Genomic DNA, 19,340 nt, shown 5'->3' on the forward strand with positions numbered 1-19,340 from the left:
CACACCTGTACACACGTGTACACATGTACACACACACGCAGGCGCTGCGGCGCGTAGTCCCTGCAGCCCAGAGCGGGAGGGTGGGCGCGGAGGGCGAGCAAGCGTCCGCCCGCGGAGCTGCCAGGCCGCCTCCTGCCCGCGGGCGCCCGCGCCTCCTCCCCGCGCCGTCTATTTATATCGCTCGCCGGCTCTGCCCATATTGGGCAGCGCCAGCAGGTCAGGCGCCCCAGGCCGGGTCGCGGCGCCATTGCGGCGGCCCCTGCGGAGCAAGTGCGGCCGCGCCTCCCGTCGAGGTAGCCCCGTAAGTAACGGTGACCGGGCCGCGGGGACCACCCGAGGCCCCTCGGCACCTGCGCCCCCGCCACGCGTGCAGCCCCGCGCCCCTGACCGCCTGGTCCTGGACTGCCCTCGCCGGCCCTGGCGGCCGTGGAGGGGGCGCCTGTGTCTGCCCGTCCCGGGGTCCTCCTGGAACCGAGAAGAGTGCCCGGCACTCGACAGGATCCGCTCTCTGAACTGTAGACCTAGGAGTCTAATCGCCCTGCGTTTCCCACCCCCCCACCCCCGCGGGATTCTTAAGAGTAACTAACGAACTCGATGCATGTTAAAGGCTCTGGTAAGAATGCAGAACGTCAGCTCTTCAAAGGAAAGGAAAAAGGAAGCTTGCCTTATTTAGCTTTATCTCCATCCTGGCCGTCATTAAAAGCCAGGTGTGTGGAGCGGATTATTACTTTGCAAAAAATCCAGTATTTTCCAAAGCTCCGGGGAGACTCGGAGTGCATTCAGGGTGCGGCAGGTGTCCTGAGCCATTTTCAGCCAGGGTCTGTACAAGATGGTGATGCTGAAGCAAACTAGGGTGTGGGGAGTAATGGGGAAAGCCAGGGGTCACCAAGGTAAATGCTGTAGGAGAACTAAAGGGGCAGGGGTGAGAGAAATTATAAATGAGGACTGACTCTCAGGTCTGCATTAGGGCGGGGGGGGGGGGCTGGGAATGGGGAGGAGGTGTGCCATCTGAGAGGTGGGGCTACTCACGTCCTGCTGGTGGTCGTCGCCATGGGAATTAAAAACCCACTGTTGCCCTAGCTTGCATTTTTTTTTTTCAATAGATGCTGGAATGTTTCAGCGCTGCGTGTTGACAATTAATTTACAAAAAAAAAAGTCCGAGCAGCCAATTTGCTATCTCTGGCTTCAGTTCTCTAAGAATGGGGACCAAATTCCTGAGCGCAGTGGTGACGGGGAATTAATTTTGAGGATGGGAGAAGTGGGTGTCAGAATGTGTCAGGCTGTAGGCAAGGAAATCAAGTTAATGATTCTGGGTGATTTATTTGACTTGGACAAACCGATAGCAGCTTGAAGAATCAAAATATCTTCAAGACAGTGGTTAATAACATGTATAAAACCTAAAAGAAAAAAAGTTATGAACTTGTAATTTAGGACTAAGCAAAGCATTCGTTTAATTGCACAAACCGTCTTGAGCAACTGTTCTGTGCGAGGCACTGTCACAGACAGACGCTAAGAATACAGAAAGGGTTAAGACCTGACCCCCTACCCTCAATATGCGCATCAGTGAAAGGCGAGGAGGGCGAATTCGTAAATAAATTGCAGTAACAGCGGTGCAATAACCACCGTGTTCAAGGTACAAGCAAGGAAGGGCAGAGAAGGCTTCACTGAGGAAGTGACGTCTGGGCTGAATTTTGAAGAGCCAGTTACATTTTTTCAGGTGGAAGCAGGTGAAGAATATTCCAGACACAGGGAACAACATGTGTAGCCACATAGCATTAGAATAGTGAGTGGTTAAGTACTACTAAGAGATTGGAAAATATGAGGAGGGAAAGTCCAGAGATAGGGTAGTAAGGGCTGGGAGGTGCCAGGTTAGGAAGGGCCTCCTAATGTCTGGAGGACGGGTAGTGCTGGTGCAAATAGGCTTGAGGTATTTTTTAAACGTGGGGTAATGATTTCATACATGAGAGTCACCAACTTACAGAAGGGCTGTGTTTTAAGTGTTGGAACTGAGACATCATTGACGTCATGTTGACATTCCTTGGCGTGCCAACCAAAATCTGTTGAAGGGGGTTTTGGGCTGGAATGTAGGACCCTAACCAAGTCATTTCTCAGGTCTTCAGATTTTTTCATCGATAAAATTCAAGGCTTTGCTGTTGATCAACTCTATCACTTCATATTATGACCTACTCACATACTGAACATTTCTACGGGAAAAAAATGTATACACTGATTCTGGAATCCAGTAACTTCTTTTCCCACCGAACCACAAGTAGGAATTGTTTCTGCCTTTCTCCCAGAGCAGTTCTCATTAAGACTGGAGAAGCAGTTGTAAGAATCTGTATTTTCCAATGACTCATAAGTTGGGCTGACTACACTTTGACAGGTTAAAAGGAAAATTCTCAATGTATCTACGTATCCTGTCTGCCTGTCTGTCTGTCTCTCTCTATATATGTACACGCACTGATGTGGTTTACACTGTATGGGGCTGGCCCAAAAGTTCGTTCGGGTTTTGATGTTATGGAAAAACCCAAACAAAACTTTTGGCCAACCCAATAGGTTAGGTTTTCAGAGTTATAAGTTACTCTAATGTTAATACAATTTTTACTTTTAAACTTAGTTTATGCAATATTTAAGATGTGCAAAAAGGCCTAATGAATAATAAAGTATGTTATCGGGTTCCTGCCATACAGCTGATGAAGCCGCACATTGATTACGCAACTGAAACTCCTTGTCACCCTCCTCCAGCTGTGTGCCCTCGCTTCCAAGCCCCCTGAAAGCAACCACTGTCCCGAACCTGGTGTTTAGAATTACCTTTCTTTATATTCCACTACAGTTGTACATGCCCTTAAAGAATATACAATTCTTTCAACTTTTTAGTTTGATATAATTTCAAACTTACAGGAAAGTTCTAACAGTAGGACAAAACACTCCCATAGACCCTTTACCAGATTCACCATTTATATTTATTTTGTCATAATATATCACCTACATTTACTCTATTAGAATATATAGTATTGTTTTGCATATTTTACAGAAGATATCAGTGGCGGGCAGCACCTATTCTTTTTAGTCTTTTTCACACATTGATGTTTGTGAAATTCATCCATGTCGATACATGTAGCTCTAGTTCATTCCTTTTTTTCTCTTTTTTTTTTCCTGTACAATATTCTCTTGAGTGAATATGCTACAGTCTATCTGTTCTCCTGTTAATGAATATTTAGGTTATTTCCAAATTTTTACTATTTCAAACAGTGCTGCTATGAATTTAAACTAGTTTTAACTTCAGCAAAACATGGAGTCATGGTCATGTATCAATCAGTATTTAGAAAAAGTAGCAACTTTAAAGATAATATAAAGATTATAAAATTAAACACTGTAAAAACAAAACATTGGTAGTTTAAGTAAACTAACATTTTTATGCCACTTTAAATTTTATTTTATTTTTTAAATAAATTTATTTATTTAGTTATCTATTGGCTGTGTTGGGTCTTCGTTGCTGTGCTCGGGCTTTCTCTAGTTGTGGCGAGCAGGGGCTACTCTTTGTTGTGGTGAGCGGGCTTCTCATTGCAGTGGCTTCTCTTGTTGAGGAGCACAAGCTCTAGGCACATGGGCTCAGTAGTTGTGACTTGTGGGCTCTAGAGTGCAGCCTCAGTAGTTGTGGCACACGGGCTTAGTTGCTCCGAGGCATGTGGGATCTTCCCGGACCAGGGCTCGAACCCATGTCCCCTGCGTTGGCAGGCGGATTCTTAACCACTGCGCCACCAGGGAAGCCCCACATTAAAATTTATAGGAATCCATTTCTTAACACTAAGTATACTGGACATGGGTAAAACTGCATTTTGGATTTGCAAAGTAATTAGGCTTTATTCTTGTGATTTATATTTATTTTTGCTACTCATTTTTTCTCCATTATTATGGGTACTATTAATATGACTGCACAATTCAGTCTTCTATAAATTGGAGCAGAGAATAACTTCCTATTGGTATCACTGAGAACATTTATACGGTTTTATTTTGCTGATGAAAGGAGAATGCCCTCTGGGCCCTCATTACAAGAAAAAGTTGCTGTCAGCTCTCTTTTATTTGTGAGCTGTGTCTGTACCCACAAGCAGTTTGTATATGAACCCAAACATTTTTATTCAAAAAATGTTTGTACAGGTGTATCCAGTTTCGGCTTTACCAAGCAAATTACATGTTATATATGCATGGCCTTATTTAATTCTCCCAGCTATTCTTATATAATTCTCAAAACTAATTCCAAGCAAGGAATCAAAAAGAGGCTAAGAAACTTGCTCACGTTGTAAATGGTAGAGCGAGGTATCAGAACCCAGGTCTCAGGAACCCAAGTCAAAGCCCACGTTCCAAACCTCTGAGGTACTCTCCGCTACCCCACTGTGAGCACTTGGATACAAAAGACTGATCCAACTACTTTATTTATATACAGTAACCCCAATTTACACATGCAGAAACCAAGGTTCAGTAAGGTTACACAATTTTATGGGACTTCCCTGGTGGTGCAGTGGTTAAGAATCTGCCTGCCAGTGCAGGGGACACAGGTTCAAGCCCTGGTCAGGGAAGATCCCACATGCCGCGGAGCAACTAAGCCTGTGCACCACAACTACTGAGCCTGAGCTCTACAGCCCGCAAGCCACAACTACTGAGCCTGTCCTCCAGAGCCCACGAGCCACAACTACTGAGCCCACGTGCTGCAACTACTGAAGACCGGGCACCTAGAGCCCATGCTTTGCAACAAGAGAAGCCACCACAATGAGAAGCCCACACAACACAACAAAGAGTAGCCCCCGTTCACTGCAACTAGAGAGAGCTCGCGCACGGCAACAAAGGCCCAACGCAGCCAACAAATAAAAAAATAATAATAATAAATAAATTAAAAAAGAAACGTTACATAATTTTGGGATGACAGAAAGCAGTGGCTAAACTGAGATTCAGGCCCAGGACCGTCTCACTTCAAAGCCCCATCTGCAATGCCAGCATCTTCTGTGTACCTTACGTATACAAGGAACAATGCTGAGAATGCTTGCTGAAGCATGGTGGCTAATGTAACTGACCAGTTATCTCTCAGGATTTACACCAGTAAATTCATTTGGTCTGTAAATCCACAGCAATTAGAGTAGCTCTCAAGAGTTTTATAAAAGGCAATTAGAAGGAAGGGACACAAATATATGTGCCCAACTAAAAAATTCATAAATGTTTCTTCTGAATGTTCGAAACAGTTATTTCCTTTTTAAAAGTATTTTTTGTTGCTGAAGCCAGCGTTTGGGGCAGAGAAACTGTACCCAAGTAAAGTATTTATTCAAGAAATTGATTTATCTTTGGGAATCTTGGGGACACCAGATGATCCTTTTAAAATAGGAATTTGACTGTTCCCCTTCTCAAAACTCTTCATCTGGAGTTAAGCAGAGAATTGGAGATTAGGCACCAGACATAATCTAGAAAGTGGATTTATTTATGACAGTGGCACACGAGTTGTTGCCCCGTTGCCTGTTTTATATCACCCATGAGCAAGAATGAATTTTATAATTTTAAATGGCTTTTTAAAATCAAAAGAAGATGTGAAAATGTATGAAGTTCAAGTTTCAGTATCCGCAAAACAAACTTTTTGGCACAGAGCGATGCTCATTTGTTTACGTATCATCTATGGCTGCTTCTGCATGGCAACGGCAGAGCTGAATTGTTAAGGCAGAAACCCTACAAAGCCTGAGATATTTTCTCTCTGGCCCTAGTTTGGTGCTTGCTCTAGAGGGAGTGATTAAGAGTGCAGACTTTGGAGTCAGATGGAACTGGGCTCAAAACTCAGTTCGTGTGCTTGTAAAATGGTGTAGCCATTTAATGAGAAGAGGTAAACTCAGAAGAGCTGACTTAGGTAATTCTGCCTTCTATCAAGGAGAAATGCGCATAATTAGAAGTTTCTACAGTTCTTTCACTTGACAGTGTACTAATAGAGAATACAAGAATATACCTAAAGTGAAACTTTATACAATATCTAATTGCAGTTACCTTAAGCAACCTTGTCTCAGTATTTTTGCAAATGCCACTTACACTAGTGAGGACTCCTGAGTGCCAGGACCAGCACTCCCAACTCAAACTGGCTTAAACAATGAGGGGAATGGTCTCTCTCAAAACTGAAAAACACAGATATAAGGCATGTTTCAAGCTCCACTGCTCTGAAATCTCTGCCTTCTTTCCTATACTGGCTTTGTCCTCATGCTGGCTATCGGGACACGGCTACAGTGGATCCAGACCTCTCATCTTTGTAACACGTGGACACCCCCAACCAGTGAACCAGAGACTGAGCTTCACTCCAATCGGGCCAATCTCAGGTCTCCCACCAGCCCCTGAACCAGTCTCAGTGGTAAGAACGGGAGTCAGTCCCACCCCAGTGGCACCAAGGAAAGGCAGGCTGCATGTGGGGAGAAAGCCAAAATTGTCCACTATAGAGCTGTGTATAAGATATTACCTATAACATGTTTATCGAGAAAACCAGTCCATAATGTACTAAGTATTTCATTTTTAACCTCTCTTTGAAACTAATGCCACTTACGTTTTCATTAAACTAGCCCTATGCCAAAAAGTTCAACGAGGGTAGCTTGGTTCCTGCCTTAAAGATACAAAATCCTAGGTTGTGGTCCTAACATTTGGGTCCCCGGCGTCTGGTTTCTTTCCAGCAACATCAAGAACTAATGACTCTGAACTATCTGCATTGTGTTAGATCACGTGATCCGATCTGGAAGCTGCCCTTGGCCTTCTAGCATTGTGGGTACTGGTACCCTTTGACGGATTCTTGTATATCAGTACAAATGGAATAGACATTTTAAAATATTTATTTCCTTATAAGAAAGCTTTTACCGTGTTTTAGTTTGAAGTAACAGCTGTCATCTATAAAGTTGACTGATGTGTTTATGTGTAAAGAAGCCTACATAATATGATTTGGGCTAGTCATAATGTGTTGTAGGAGAATTTAGAAATATAATGACCTCTTAATTACCCATAATTGGATTCTCTTTGTAAAAATCTAAAACAAATAAAGCGAAAAAGCAACCGTTCACTTTTAACCTGCAAACACTTGCATAGAAAGTCTTAAGTTCTCACTGAAATAAAACTGAGCCATTAACGCCAGAAAATCCGGCGAGGAGGCTTTTATTTCTCTTTCAAGTATACGGGTTCCAAGACTGGCTACTTGTTATGATTCCACACCCTTCAGCACAGCGATTTTTAGGTCTTACAGTTGCCATTATATAATTAAACATTCCTATCATGCTTAACATTTGTTTCCTGAAATGAACTTTAATTCAACACTGAAAAAGTGCCAAGTCTCATTGAGACATATGAGATTTCTAATCCTTTACAGGATCACAGAAATTTAGAAGACTTATAAGCTTCACGGCTGACAGATTTTGCTTTCACAGTGTTGAAATTATCACCTCCCTGCCTTTCTGAGCTCCTCGTGCTGACTTTTCTACCATCGAGGTTTATTCTCGCTGCTGGGATTTACAGCCGCATTAGACCTGGACAGGGTGACAGAGATTGAGATCTGCTCCTCCCGTTAAGGCTTCTGGCTCTAGGAGTGTTCTTTAAATCCAAAGAGCTAATTAGCTTCCTTGAAACATCCTGTTTGCAGTTCCCGGGGGAAGGGGAAGCTGAGACAACCAGCTTAAAGAGATTTTTAATTAGACTAGTGCTTTTTCAGGCAAGAAGTGATTCCACCTCTGCCTCTGTGAGACAGGGAAGAGAGAGAAGCCAAGCAGGAGGGGCAGAGAAACGGGAGGACTTTTGTGTGTTTTCTAAGATTAGGATGATTTACTTGCAAGTTTCAAGTATTGTGAATTCTCACATCAGCACGTATTTGGTTGCGCTTTCCAAAGCACTGTTTTGAATTATTTGCCACATAGCAAAGTTTGAGCAGAATTTTAGTGGACTTTTTTTTCAGCCAGCCTACAAGACCCCCTCCCTTGTGATTTTTCAGACTGGTGCTGATAGCACTTGGGTGCATTTTGGGGGACGGTGCACATAACCTTTTCAGTGATGTTGCACCTCCTCAGAGAGGATGCTTCCTAATGCCTCTGTATCCTCCATCTGTGGGTCAGCTGAATTTGGTAACTGGAATTGTAAATGAGAAAGGTGCTCATCTTATCCCTTTTCTCTTCGTTCACCTTGGGAGGGAGGACTTTCCAGCCTCTGCTAGAAAAATCTCTGCCGCCAATTAGGAAAATATTGTTAGTGCTTAATAATTTCCTGTTTTTAATTTTACAACCAACGACGTTATTTTTAGATACCAAAGTAGCTGTCTTAATGTTAAACTACTCTGCTTGGAATGAATAATATTTACTTATAAATACTTCTTACAACTAAAGCTGCATATTTAAATTACAGAGAATTTTTTTTCTTAGAAGAAAACTCCCTCTTTTCTTTCCTTCAGGAATGTTACATGACATCTCTGTGGCTTGGTGAGTAATAAGACATGTAAACAGGACCTCAAGAATCGAGCTACATTTAAAGAAGACTTACTTAGAAACACTGGAGAGGACACCATGGAGTGCAAGACTGAGGGAAAAGAAAAATACCAACACAGCTTGAATTTACTGAATAAAATTAAGAACATGAAAGAACTAGCAGAGATGATTGATGTTGTACTCATCGCAGAAGGGGAGAAATTCCCTTGCCACAGGCTGGTCCTGGCTGCATTTAGTCCTTATTTCAAAGCGATGTTTACCTGTGGACTACTTGAGTGTACTCAGAGGGAAGTCGTACTTTATGACATCACAGCAGAAAGCGTGTCGGTGATATTAAATTATATGTACCATGCGGCTCTGGAGATCAGTAATGCCAATGTACAGACTGTGGCTATGGCCGCCTATTTTATGCAGATGGAGGAAGTCTTCAGTGTGTGTCAGAAGTATATGATGGACCATATGGATGCCTCGAACTGTTTGGGTATCTATCATTTTGCAAAGCAGATTGGAGCTGAGGATTTAGCTGATCAATCGAAGAAGTATTTATATCAGCACTTTGCTGAGGTGAGCTTACATGACGAGATACTAGAAACTGAAGTGCACCAACTTCTGACGCTTATTAAATCAGATGACCTGAACATATCCAGAGAGGAGAGCATTCTGGACCTAGTTCTGAGATGGGTAAATCATAACCGAGAACTGCGCACAGAGCACCTTGTGGAACTTCTGAAGCAAGTTAGGCTGCAACTGGTGAATCCTTCTTTTTTAAGACAAGCCCTGAAAAGGAACACAATGCTTCTGTGTGATGCAAATTGCATTGACATCATTCAAAACGCATTCAAAGCCATCAAGACCCCTCAACAGCACTCTCTCAATCTTCGTTATGGCATGGAGACTACCAGCCTTTTGCTGTGCATTGGCACCAATTCTTCAGGAATCAGGTCGAGACACAGGAACTACGGAGATGCCAGTTTTTGCTATGATCCTGCATTGCGCAAGACCTATTTCATCTCCTCTCCCAAGTATGGGGAGGGTTTAGGCACTGTGTGTACTGGTGTTGTCATGGAAAACAACACTATCATTGTGGCTGGAGAAGCAAGTGCCTCTAAACTCTCCAGACAAAAGAGCAAGAATGTTGAAATCTACAGGTTTGTATCTAGCCATATACTTGTAACTTTGTTTCAATTATCTTGCTTTGACATTAGCAGCCGAAGTACTTCTGAGTGATCACATCTTAAATTATGTGCAGTCAGAATTACCCTGTAATCATGTATTTTACATAGATGTAAAATTCATAATGAAATCATCCACATTTTAAAATTATTTTTCTCTCCCTTTCATTATTAAGAACATATAGTTGAATCTGCATAAGTTAGATGTATATACTTTGATTCCTTTGTATATTTTCACTCTTAGCTTTCACTATTCATATGCTATAATTGCTTTGTTTTTGAAGAGCTGAATATAACTTTTAACAAGAAGAAAAGTTTATTAACACTGACGCCTTTGAACTGACTTTTATTAGTTCACAATTCAGAGTAATAAGTAATTTTTCTTCTTGACCAAAAAGTACTATTTATCTGTCAGTTTTCATTCTGTACTTTTTTTTTTTTTTTTGGCTGTGTTGGGTCTTCATTGCTGCACGTGGGCTTTCTCTACTCGTGGCGAGCGGGGGGCTACTCTTCATTGTGGTGTGTGGGCTTCTCATTGCGGTGGCTTCTCTTTGTTGCAGAGCATGGGCTCTAGGCATGCAGGCTTCAGTAGTCGTGGCACGTGGGCTCAGTAGCTGTGGCTCACAGGCCCTAGAGCGCAGGCTCAGTAGTTGTGGCGCACGGGCTTAGTTGCTCCACAGCATGTGAGATCTTCCCGGACCAAGGCTTGAACCTGTGTCCCCTGCATTGGCAGACGGGTTCTTAACCACCGCGCCACCAGGGAAGTCCTTCATTCTGTACCCTTAATGAGTGGGTCTTTGCTAAACCTCTAATAGTGTAAAATGTTTGTAGCCTAAGAATTCTTCAACCCTAGAACTGTAAGAGGAACAGGAGTATCTGCTAAGAAGCAGTGTATGTCTAGGTGTTGTGTGTGAGGACAGAAAGATTTGTTTCCTGTTACTCAGCAAGAATTCAACCCTTAAATCTACCTGGGTGAATAAGAGTTGTACGTGTAGGTCCTTGAGCTCTCCTTGCACTCCCTCCCCTCTCTGGGCCGCGTAGCACGGTTTCTCAGACTTTTCAGTCGGTAAGTGATTCTCGACAGCAAAGTGGGGACAGAGAAGGAATGAGAGGTCTGCTATTTTCCTGTCGTCTCTCCTCATTGCAGTATGTGCTTCAGGCTCTCGGCCCGTCCTGCTGTCACCTTCACACGTTGAGCAAGTGTCCCTTCTTCCCAGAAGTGGGGGCGGGAACACAAGCCCTGGATAGTGACTGGCCCTCTGCCTGCGGTGACAGAGCTGTCACTGAGCAGCAACAGGTACAGGCCCTCAGGTGCTTGTGGGAAAGGGGGCCTGTTTCTCCTGGGACGGATCCTCTGGGTCCCTGACATTTGTTTCCTACTTGCTCTTGGCTGGGTGCCCTTCTTTTCACCTTAGAGCCTCCTGTACCAGAACCTCAGGTTCTTTAGATACCTATTTTCTTCCTCTTAAAGGTAGTGCAGGGCTTCCCCGGTGGCGCAGTGGTTAAGAATACACCTGCCAATGCAGGGCATATGGGTTTGAGCCCTGGTCCGGGAAGATCCCACATGCCACGGAGCAACTAAGCCTGTGCACCACAACTACTGAGCCTGAGCTCTAGAGCCCGCGAGTCACAACTACTGAAGCCCGCGCGCCTAGAGTTCATGCTCCGCAGCAAGAGAAGCCGCCGCAATGAGAAGCCCACGCACTGCCATGAAGAGTAGCCCCCGCTTGACGCAACTAGAGAAAGCCCGTGTGCAGCAACGAAGACCCAATGCAGCCAAAAATAAAATAAATAAAATTTAAAAAATAAAATAAGGATAGTCCACAATTCTGCCATCAGAGTTAATTGTTAACAAACGTCCAACCCTCTCAAAGTGTGTTTTCATCCTTGAAAGTCTTTCCTCTTAACTGTTTTTGAATGCCTGCTTCCCTTTTTATGCGTGTCTAACTACACACCCCGCGTTTCCCTTCTTTCCTGTCTTGAACTCATGCCGGTTCCCATCACCAACAGCTCTTCCACGTTGGTCAGAATTAGGGTAAAACTATCAGTTGCCCTCCTCACTTCTCACAATAGTGAAACTGTCAGCAAGGCAAATAAAGAGATTATCAGAAGCACTGCTTGAGGCTTACATGAGACTCCCAGTGCTGTCTGCATAGTTAAGGTCTGACAGTACCACCCGAGGTCACTGTCTTTGGTCCACTCCTGCCACATCATCTCTGCTCCTTACCCCAATTTCCTTTGCCAAGATGCTCTTCAGCGTGCCTCTACTCTGTAGTTTACACATTTCCATGCAGATATATTTCTTTTTGACTTAAAAGAGGAAGTAGATTAGCATTATAGCAGGTTGTTTCTTTTTTTAAAAAATACACCTTTCCATCTCTTTTAACTCTCGTACTTTGGTAGACAAACAGCTGAGGATGTAAGTGTTGTCTTTAAACTGTCAACCTCTGTGAACACTGAATGCTTTTGCCACTATTATTTTCTTCTTTATGTCATATCGAAATAATAAGTTTTATAGTTTCATCTGGGCATTTTCTCTCCCCATTTTTAATTCAAAATGTTAAAACAAAAATCCAATTAGCAAGTTGTCCAGCAAACATGTACTTCCCATCCTTCGTGGGATTTATTTTGTTCCTGGCCTATTTTCTTAAAACGTGCCTCAGAAAACCAAAACCCATTTTTTAGTTCTATTTATATATTCATTGTCTTTGCTTCAGTAGCCCCCACCTGTAGACACCTTATTGTCCCTTCCCCTCTAAAATCCAGAACAATTAAAAATAGTGGTGAAAATATCACCTGTGCTGCTAGGGACTTTGGTTTCCATAAGAGTTGGCCTAGAACAATGGGGAAAACTTCTGTAATACGATTAACTGTCACATGTCTGATGCAAAATTTGTTTCCAAACAACAAATTTTTTTTCTTATTTTCCATATTTATTCTGGTTTTTGTTTTTTGTTTTGTTTTAGTTTTGAATTCCAATTATACTTTCTGGATTTTCTAGGACAGAAATAATTTCACATATTTTATCCCACTGTCCCCATGGGTACTTTTGTCCTAGACTATGTGTCCTGATCATGATTCGAGAAAATAGACTTGCCATTGTCAAGAGGCAAGACAGAAGATGGGCACAGACTCATCCACTTGGTGACCATGTAATGCTACACACACACACACACACACACACACACGCACACACATGCACACACTCAGATAATTACTTAATGTGTTGGACTCTAGGAGGTGTTGAGAGACCATATCACCTAGTGTCCCTGCTCTTCTCCCAAGACTCTTCTCAGACCAACATAATTATTTGTGGTAGAAATTACTGATATTACCATACCTAGTAGATTAAAACAGTTGAGAAATGCCCAGCAGACACCTACAGGTGGGTTTTTATACAGTAGCATGCTCTTGACTCTGTTCTAAGCCAGTTAGAACCACAAGAACAATCCTTAAAATTCTATATATCCTGCATCATCCCATTAGAAATCTGAATTTAAATATTTCCAGATTTTCTGCTCTAAACACATTTCTTTAATGTAGTATTAAAATGAAACTTCTAGTCAACAGAATAAGACATTTTTTATGTTTATTTTTACATATTCTCTTTTAGCAAATGACTTGCTGAAAGACTTTCCTATTTTTAGTAATTTATTTATTTTTGCTGTGTTGGGTCTTCGTTTCTGTGTGAGAGCTTTCTCTAGTTGTGGCAAGCGGGGGCCACTCCCCATCGCGGTGCGCGGGCCTCTCACCATCGCGGCCTCTCGTTGCAGAGCACAGGCTCCGGACGCGCAGGCTCAGCGGCTGTGGCTCACGGGCTCAGTTGCTCCGCAGCATGTGGGATCCTCCCAGACCAGGGCTCGAACCCGTGTCCTCTGCATTAGCAGGCAGACTCTCAACCACTGCGCCACCAGGGAAGCCCAAGACTTTCCTATTTTTAATTTTCTTTCCCAGAATTAGGAAATGAAGGCTAGTCCCTGGATAATCTATACTTTTTCAATACATTGTTTTTTTCCAGAATTCTCTAGGTGGGTGTGGTTGACTGTTTCTGTGTACATTATATTTTGTTCAGCATTTCTTTTCCCCAAAAAACACAAACCTGTATCACTATCTTAATGGTTTTTTCTTCTCCAATTAGAAAAACCAAATCATATCGGTTTTTGTTGGAAAAGAAACAAGTGTGTTTTTTTGGCAAGTTGTTTTTATATTACATCTAATTCTGGGTTCTTTCTCTGTTAACTTACAGGTATCATGATAGAGGAAACCAGTTTTGGGAAAAGTTATGCACAACAGAATTTCGAGAGCTCTACGCTCTGGGCACCATCCATAACGACCTCTATGTTATAGGAGGACAGATGAAAATTAAAAACCAGTATCTTATTACAAACTGTGTTGATAAGTACTCTGTAGAAAGGGACACTTGGAAAAGGGTGTCCCCCCTTCCACTACAGTTGGCGTGTCATGCTGTAGTAACAGTGAATAATAAACTTTACGTGATTGGAGGCTGGACCCCTCAGGTTAAGAAATTTCCTGTGTACCTAACTGGCATGGCTGTGCTGAGTCTGGCCGCTCTGTTGAAAAATGTTGTAGTTGTTGAATACTAAAAGAGTATGACTCACATTCCGGTAAAATGCCTTTTATGTTATAGAATATTAAATGGAAGATTTTAAAGTGTTAAAGCAGCTCAGGAGAATGAATTTTAAAGTGTTATTCATAGGCATGACTTCATTCAGTATTTGTGCTGTGTTCTTCATAACCCTTCCCATCCTTGCTGACTATGAAGGATGCTTATGCTGAGGGGTTATCTGTAAGGAGCATCTAAGTAGGAGGCAAAGAAGCTGGATCCTCATCCCACTTCTCTCTGCTTTACAGCTGTATGACCTGAGGCAAGGATTCTTAGGTCTTTTTCATATTAAAGTTCTTACTCTAAGTGGGAAACCAGAATGTTCATCCTGTGATGGCACAACCATTTCCACAAAAGTATATTGCAATTTTAACCTCTTCATGTCTTTGCTGGGCATCAGCAGATAGAGAAACCAGAGACTGTCTTGAAACCCAGAGAAGGGACGCAAGACAGGATGGAGAAGTCAGTGGAGTGGGACCACAGAGGCCCTTTCTCTTCTCTTGCGTGTCCCTCCGAGCGCCTTGGGGCTCTCACAGAAGTTTCACTCCAGCTGCCTTCTGCCCTGGCCAACCAGTCTTTCTAATAAAGATTAATCTTACCAGCTCATTTTCTGTCCCCATGACATAAACTAATTTTATTTTAGCCTATGTGATTTCTTCTTTCACCAGATTTGCTTCATGATAAAACTGGTGCTTTTTAAATCATTTCATAAGCTTAAATTTTGCCTTTTATGGTATATCATACTTGTTTTAATAACAAACGTCACATTTAATACATTTTAAAATTCATGCTATGTATCAAAAAGTAGCTTAGATTTAATCGCAGTTAGTAGCTGAAACCTGACAAATTATTTGTAATAAAGCTTTTTCAGAACTATTCATTTACATAGTTAATTTTGCATGAATATGCTCCAAAGAAAAGCTTTTCTTTGCTTTTTTCCACTAAAGCAAATATTAAATACTTAAATTAGAAGGAAAATTAAAACAATAAAGTCAGTATTTCCTAATTTATAATGTCTTCAAACACGTCAGTATTTACTGCATAACGAAAGCTTTTGCTAGTCTGTACCGAATACAATACATTAAACTGCAAGAAAGCATGGGGTAGTGATTGCACTACAGTGATTATAACCCTGAGCTAAAACTAACTGCATACAACTTTCATAAGTTTGGAAATTATTTCTCTGTTGAACACCTTCATCCAAAACAAAAAGCAAAAGACACCTAAGCATCTTTAGCTTGAAGTCATAGAAGGTCCTAACACATTGTAGACAAAAAATATTACTTCACCTCAAGTTCAGGAGTAGGAAAAGCTACATACATCTGTGTGTATTCAACTTCTACTTTCCCTAGTCATTAAAAAAAAATAAATATATATATATATATATACGTACATAAAATAAATACATAAAAATAATTGCAAATAATTTCTATTAATCCATGTATCTTTAAAATTAAATTCAGACCACTCCTATATTATGGTATAAAAATACTCTCATTACTAAAACACTCAAATGTTTTTGTAATTTTGTTCCACTTGGATTAGAAAAATATTATAAAGAAAAATGCTTTATAAATTATTAAAATTAGTTTCTCACAAATATTATTTAATCCGCCACTATAAAGCTTGGTAAAATAAAATTATACTTTAAATACTATTCAAAAAAGCTTGGTTTCGTTTTTAAGGCTTTGCAGTGCTTCATTTTTTAAAAAAAATGCTGTATGTATTGCCTCACTGCTCAGATCACAGATTGTTTGCTATAACCCAACACCTTAGCCCCATTATCGTAGAATATAAATTCCTCCGATACTGACAGTGTACTTATATCCCCAAGTCATGGGATTTGGTGTGTTTGTGGGTATGACTCACTACGGTTAACCTCTATTTATCTCCTTGGCTGTCTGCTTTGATTAATTGCATTCAGGTACTCACGAAGATCTCTAAGTGGTACGTTATTATACTGGCTGTCATAATTTCACACAGATGGATCTTCCTGACGAAGAACCTGATCGATTAAGCAACAAGTTGCTGAAGTATGACCCCAGCCAAGATCTATGGACAGAGCAGGCACCCATGAAGTACTCAAAGTACCGATTCAGCACAGCTGTGGTCAACAGTGAGATTTATGTTCTGGGTAAGAAGAAGCTAAAAGAGTGTAACTCCTCTTTTCTTAGCAGTTTGCCTCAGTGAAAATGAAATATTCTCCCTTCCTCTTGCATTTCAGTTCAACTATATACACAACTAGCCCCCAATTCTCTTTTGTTTCTTAATTTCTAGAGCACACTCAGGTAAGATTAAATGAAAGTCTATTGACTTGTTGAAAGCAAAGTTATTTTTATCAAATATTTAAGTCGCTTGGAATGCAAGAACAGTAGTGATACATCCTTCTATACCCACCAAGTAAAATATGGTGAAAAGGCAGTAAGCCTTTGGCTGCCTTCAGCCGATGAAACGTGGGCTTTTGCAACCAACTGATTCTCTGTACTAACAGAAGAGAAAGGCAGCAGACGTAAGACGATGCCACAGATACCAGTCCTCTTTGTGTTGCCTCACCCACCAAACTTCTACAGAGGTTATTAAGTAATTTTTTACCCGAATGCATTTTTTTCTTTTCTCTGGCATGAATATGTGTGGTCCTGCACCCCCCACTAGGGACTGGTGAAAGACTGGTTTGTTCCCACTAATGTGGGTTAAAGTGACTCTGAACATCCTCTGTGTCTCCCCACCCTTCCCACTCCTTCTATTAAGTCCTTTGCTCGTCTAATCCCCGTCCCGCTCCCTAACGTCACCCTCTGTCACCTCGCTTCCCACCCCTCCATCACTTTCCCACGAGTATGGGAAGAAAGAGGTTGAGACAGGAGGCTGAGTGGACTGGTAAAATGATGGCGATGCCAATTCTTTATTTCGTCCCATCTGCATTGATGCATAACTGGCAAAAACAACACGGGGAAGATGCTGGGTAACAAAAAGATGGCCAAAAAAAGAAATATGGGCTGAAAGCAAACCAAGCACTTGAGCAGCATTTTTTTTTTTTTAAACTAAAGGGAAGCCGTTATCTCTTGGCTGCCTGCACAGCCTGAAGCAAATAATTAACGCACTCAAACATTAATAGTTCTATGATTTTAAGAACAAGAACATTATGCAACATAATTTATGACTGCCTCAGTTATGAGGCTCACTTGTGATTATAACTGAGTTTTTCCTCTGGGTATATATTCGTTACTTTCGTTATAACCTTATGCAGTGTCATAGGCCCAGTAGAGATAACATCTAAACTAGGATCGATTACGTGGCATGGAGGTATAACTCAGGAGTGAAGTGCTGATCCACTTATTATATTAAAGTTGGAGGCAGTCAAAAGTGGGAAAAAATGATGTGTCAATTGAAGCAAAATGAGATTCCCCCACTGTGGAGCCACAACTAGGCTAAACGTGGAATACAACTGATAGTGTCATCTTTTTGTAAATTGCCTGGAAAGGACACCCAAGACACCCTTTGGAGCTCACGCTTCACAGCATGAACAAACGTCCACTGAGTGAATGGAAGGGAGTAGATTTTTAGAGGACCTGTAAGATGTGGGTAAGAGAAATAGAGGAAAGAGCGTGCTCCAAGAAAGGAGGCGCTGGGGAAGGGTGGGGAGTACAGTAGAAAGAAAGGCAGAAGCAGAGGTTCGGAGGTGAGAAGGAGATGCTAGGAGTAGAGGATGCGAGAAGGATGAGTGAATGAGCCCACAAGAGTAGGGACGGGTGGGGCTGAGAGTTGGACACGTGCATGGGAGCAGCTTACAACGGCTGGTGGATGAAGAATTAGGAGAACAAGAGGGAGCAGTGAGAAAGTGCACAGAAACATGATGAGAGAATGTCTGAGGAAGGTTGCCAAGGTCAGGATATAAGGAACGCGTCAAAGGTGAGAAGAAAATGTCAGTGGGGACATCAGTTAGAAAGTCTTTTGCAGCAGCATCAAATATAGTTTCTGGATATTCAGGGCTGGGGACCAGATTCACAGTCTCTCAAATAATTTTACCGTCTTGGCAGATTGAATCCAAAAGGTTCCAGTTTCCCAACGTTTGCTACTTAACTCCCAAGTATACGTATAAAGCTTTTAAATGGAATGAATTTCAGTTGTTTAGGTATTTTTGTGGTACACTTAGTTCAGATTTAATTGTTCATTGCAAATATAATTGGAATGTGGGCAAATATCATACAGAGCCCTAAAACCTTCTCGATGACTCACACAGGTACCATGCACTCATGTGTTAACTGTCTTAGCAAAAGCCCTGTCTGCTTTTGGGAATTTCTATGTGTCCCACTGTGACTGGAGTCACTGCCAACTAGTACAGCAATGAGCCCTCTCCCTAATACCTGTGCTGGATTTAATTCCTTATGATCTCCTAGATAGTCTACAGGCCACCCCAAAAGAGCAACCACGGAAATCTTCTTCACCATGGAGGGAGCAGGACCAAGGGGGGAAGGCACCAGACCCTGACTCCATCATTTACTACCTGGTATGGCCCTAGTCTAGTAAATCTTTTTTTTGTCTAGTAAATCTTTTTTTTTTGGGGGGGGGTAATATCAAAATTTGAATGCCTGCCTCTTAGAGATATGATTAAATAAAATAATGTATGTAAAATCCCTACAATACAAGTATTCAGATGTTATAACTAAAGTTCTTTGAGCCCTTCGTGTTACAGACACTTTGCTTAATTCTTTACATAAAAAGTTTCATTTAATGATCATAAAAAACTGAAAGTATTAACTCTCTCTGTATGGCCGACTAGATATCTAGACTGATCCTCCCACTGAAAATACCAAAAAATGTTAGGTGAAACGTGTTTAAAATCCCCGAACTAAGAACTGTTATGGCAGTAGACACTCAGTGGGCCAGAATCTAAGTGAAAGCAGGAGACTTCTAGCAATGGAGAAGTGAGAAGGGAGACATCCCCTCCCCAAAAAGCAACTATAAAGACAGATAAGTTTGTCAAAAACAACAATTTCAGATCTCTGGAAATCAACCAAAGATAAACAACAATTTGAGAAGAGCTTAATTTCTCGAAACTGCTGAACTTGAAGTCAG

General features: G+C 41.8%; 1 protein-coding gene across 4 annotated transcripts in view; it reads left to right on the plus strand.

Moving 5' to 3' along the window:
- Positions 1-215: 215 nt before the first annotated feature.
- KBTBD12 (kelch repeat and BTB domain containing 12) overlaps positions 216-19,340 on the plus strand; it is a 53,426-nt gene continuing 34,301 nt past the window's right edge. For 2 of the 4 annotated variants that reach the window (XM_060163855.1, XM_060163858.1), the window contains exons 1-5: positions 235-301; positions 6,253-6,373; positions 8,438-9,619; positions 13,890-14,160; positions 16,251-16,401. In XM_060163855.1, coding sequence (XP_060019838.1) covers positions 8,550-9,619; positions 13,890-14,160; positions 16,251-16,401 — 1,492 coding nt within the window. In that variant the 5' untranslated portion in view covers positions 235-301; positions 6,253-6,373; positions 8,438-8,549. Of the gene's footprint in view, positions 302-585; positions 708-6,252; positions 6,374-8,437; positions 9,620-13,889; positions 14,161-16,250; positions 16,402-19,340 lie in introns of those variants that run through there. The other 2 variants (XM_060163856.1, XM_060163857.1) reach the window with 2 other exon arrangements.

The sequence above is a fragment of the Lagenorhynchus albirostris genome, chromosome 10 (assembly GCF_949774975.1).
Source record: "Lagenorhynchus albirostris chromosome 10, mLagAlb1.1, whole genome shotgun sequence".
Classification (NCBI taxonomy): Eukaryota; Metazoa; Chordata; class Mammalia; order Artiodactyla; family Delphinidae; genus Lagenorhynchus; species Lagenorhynchus albirostris.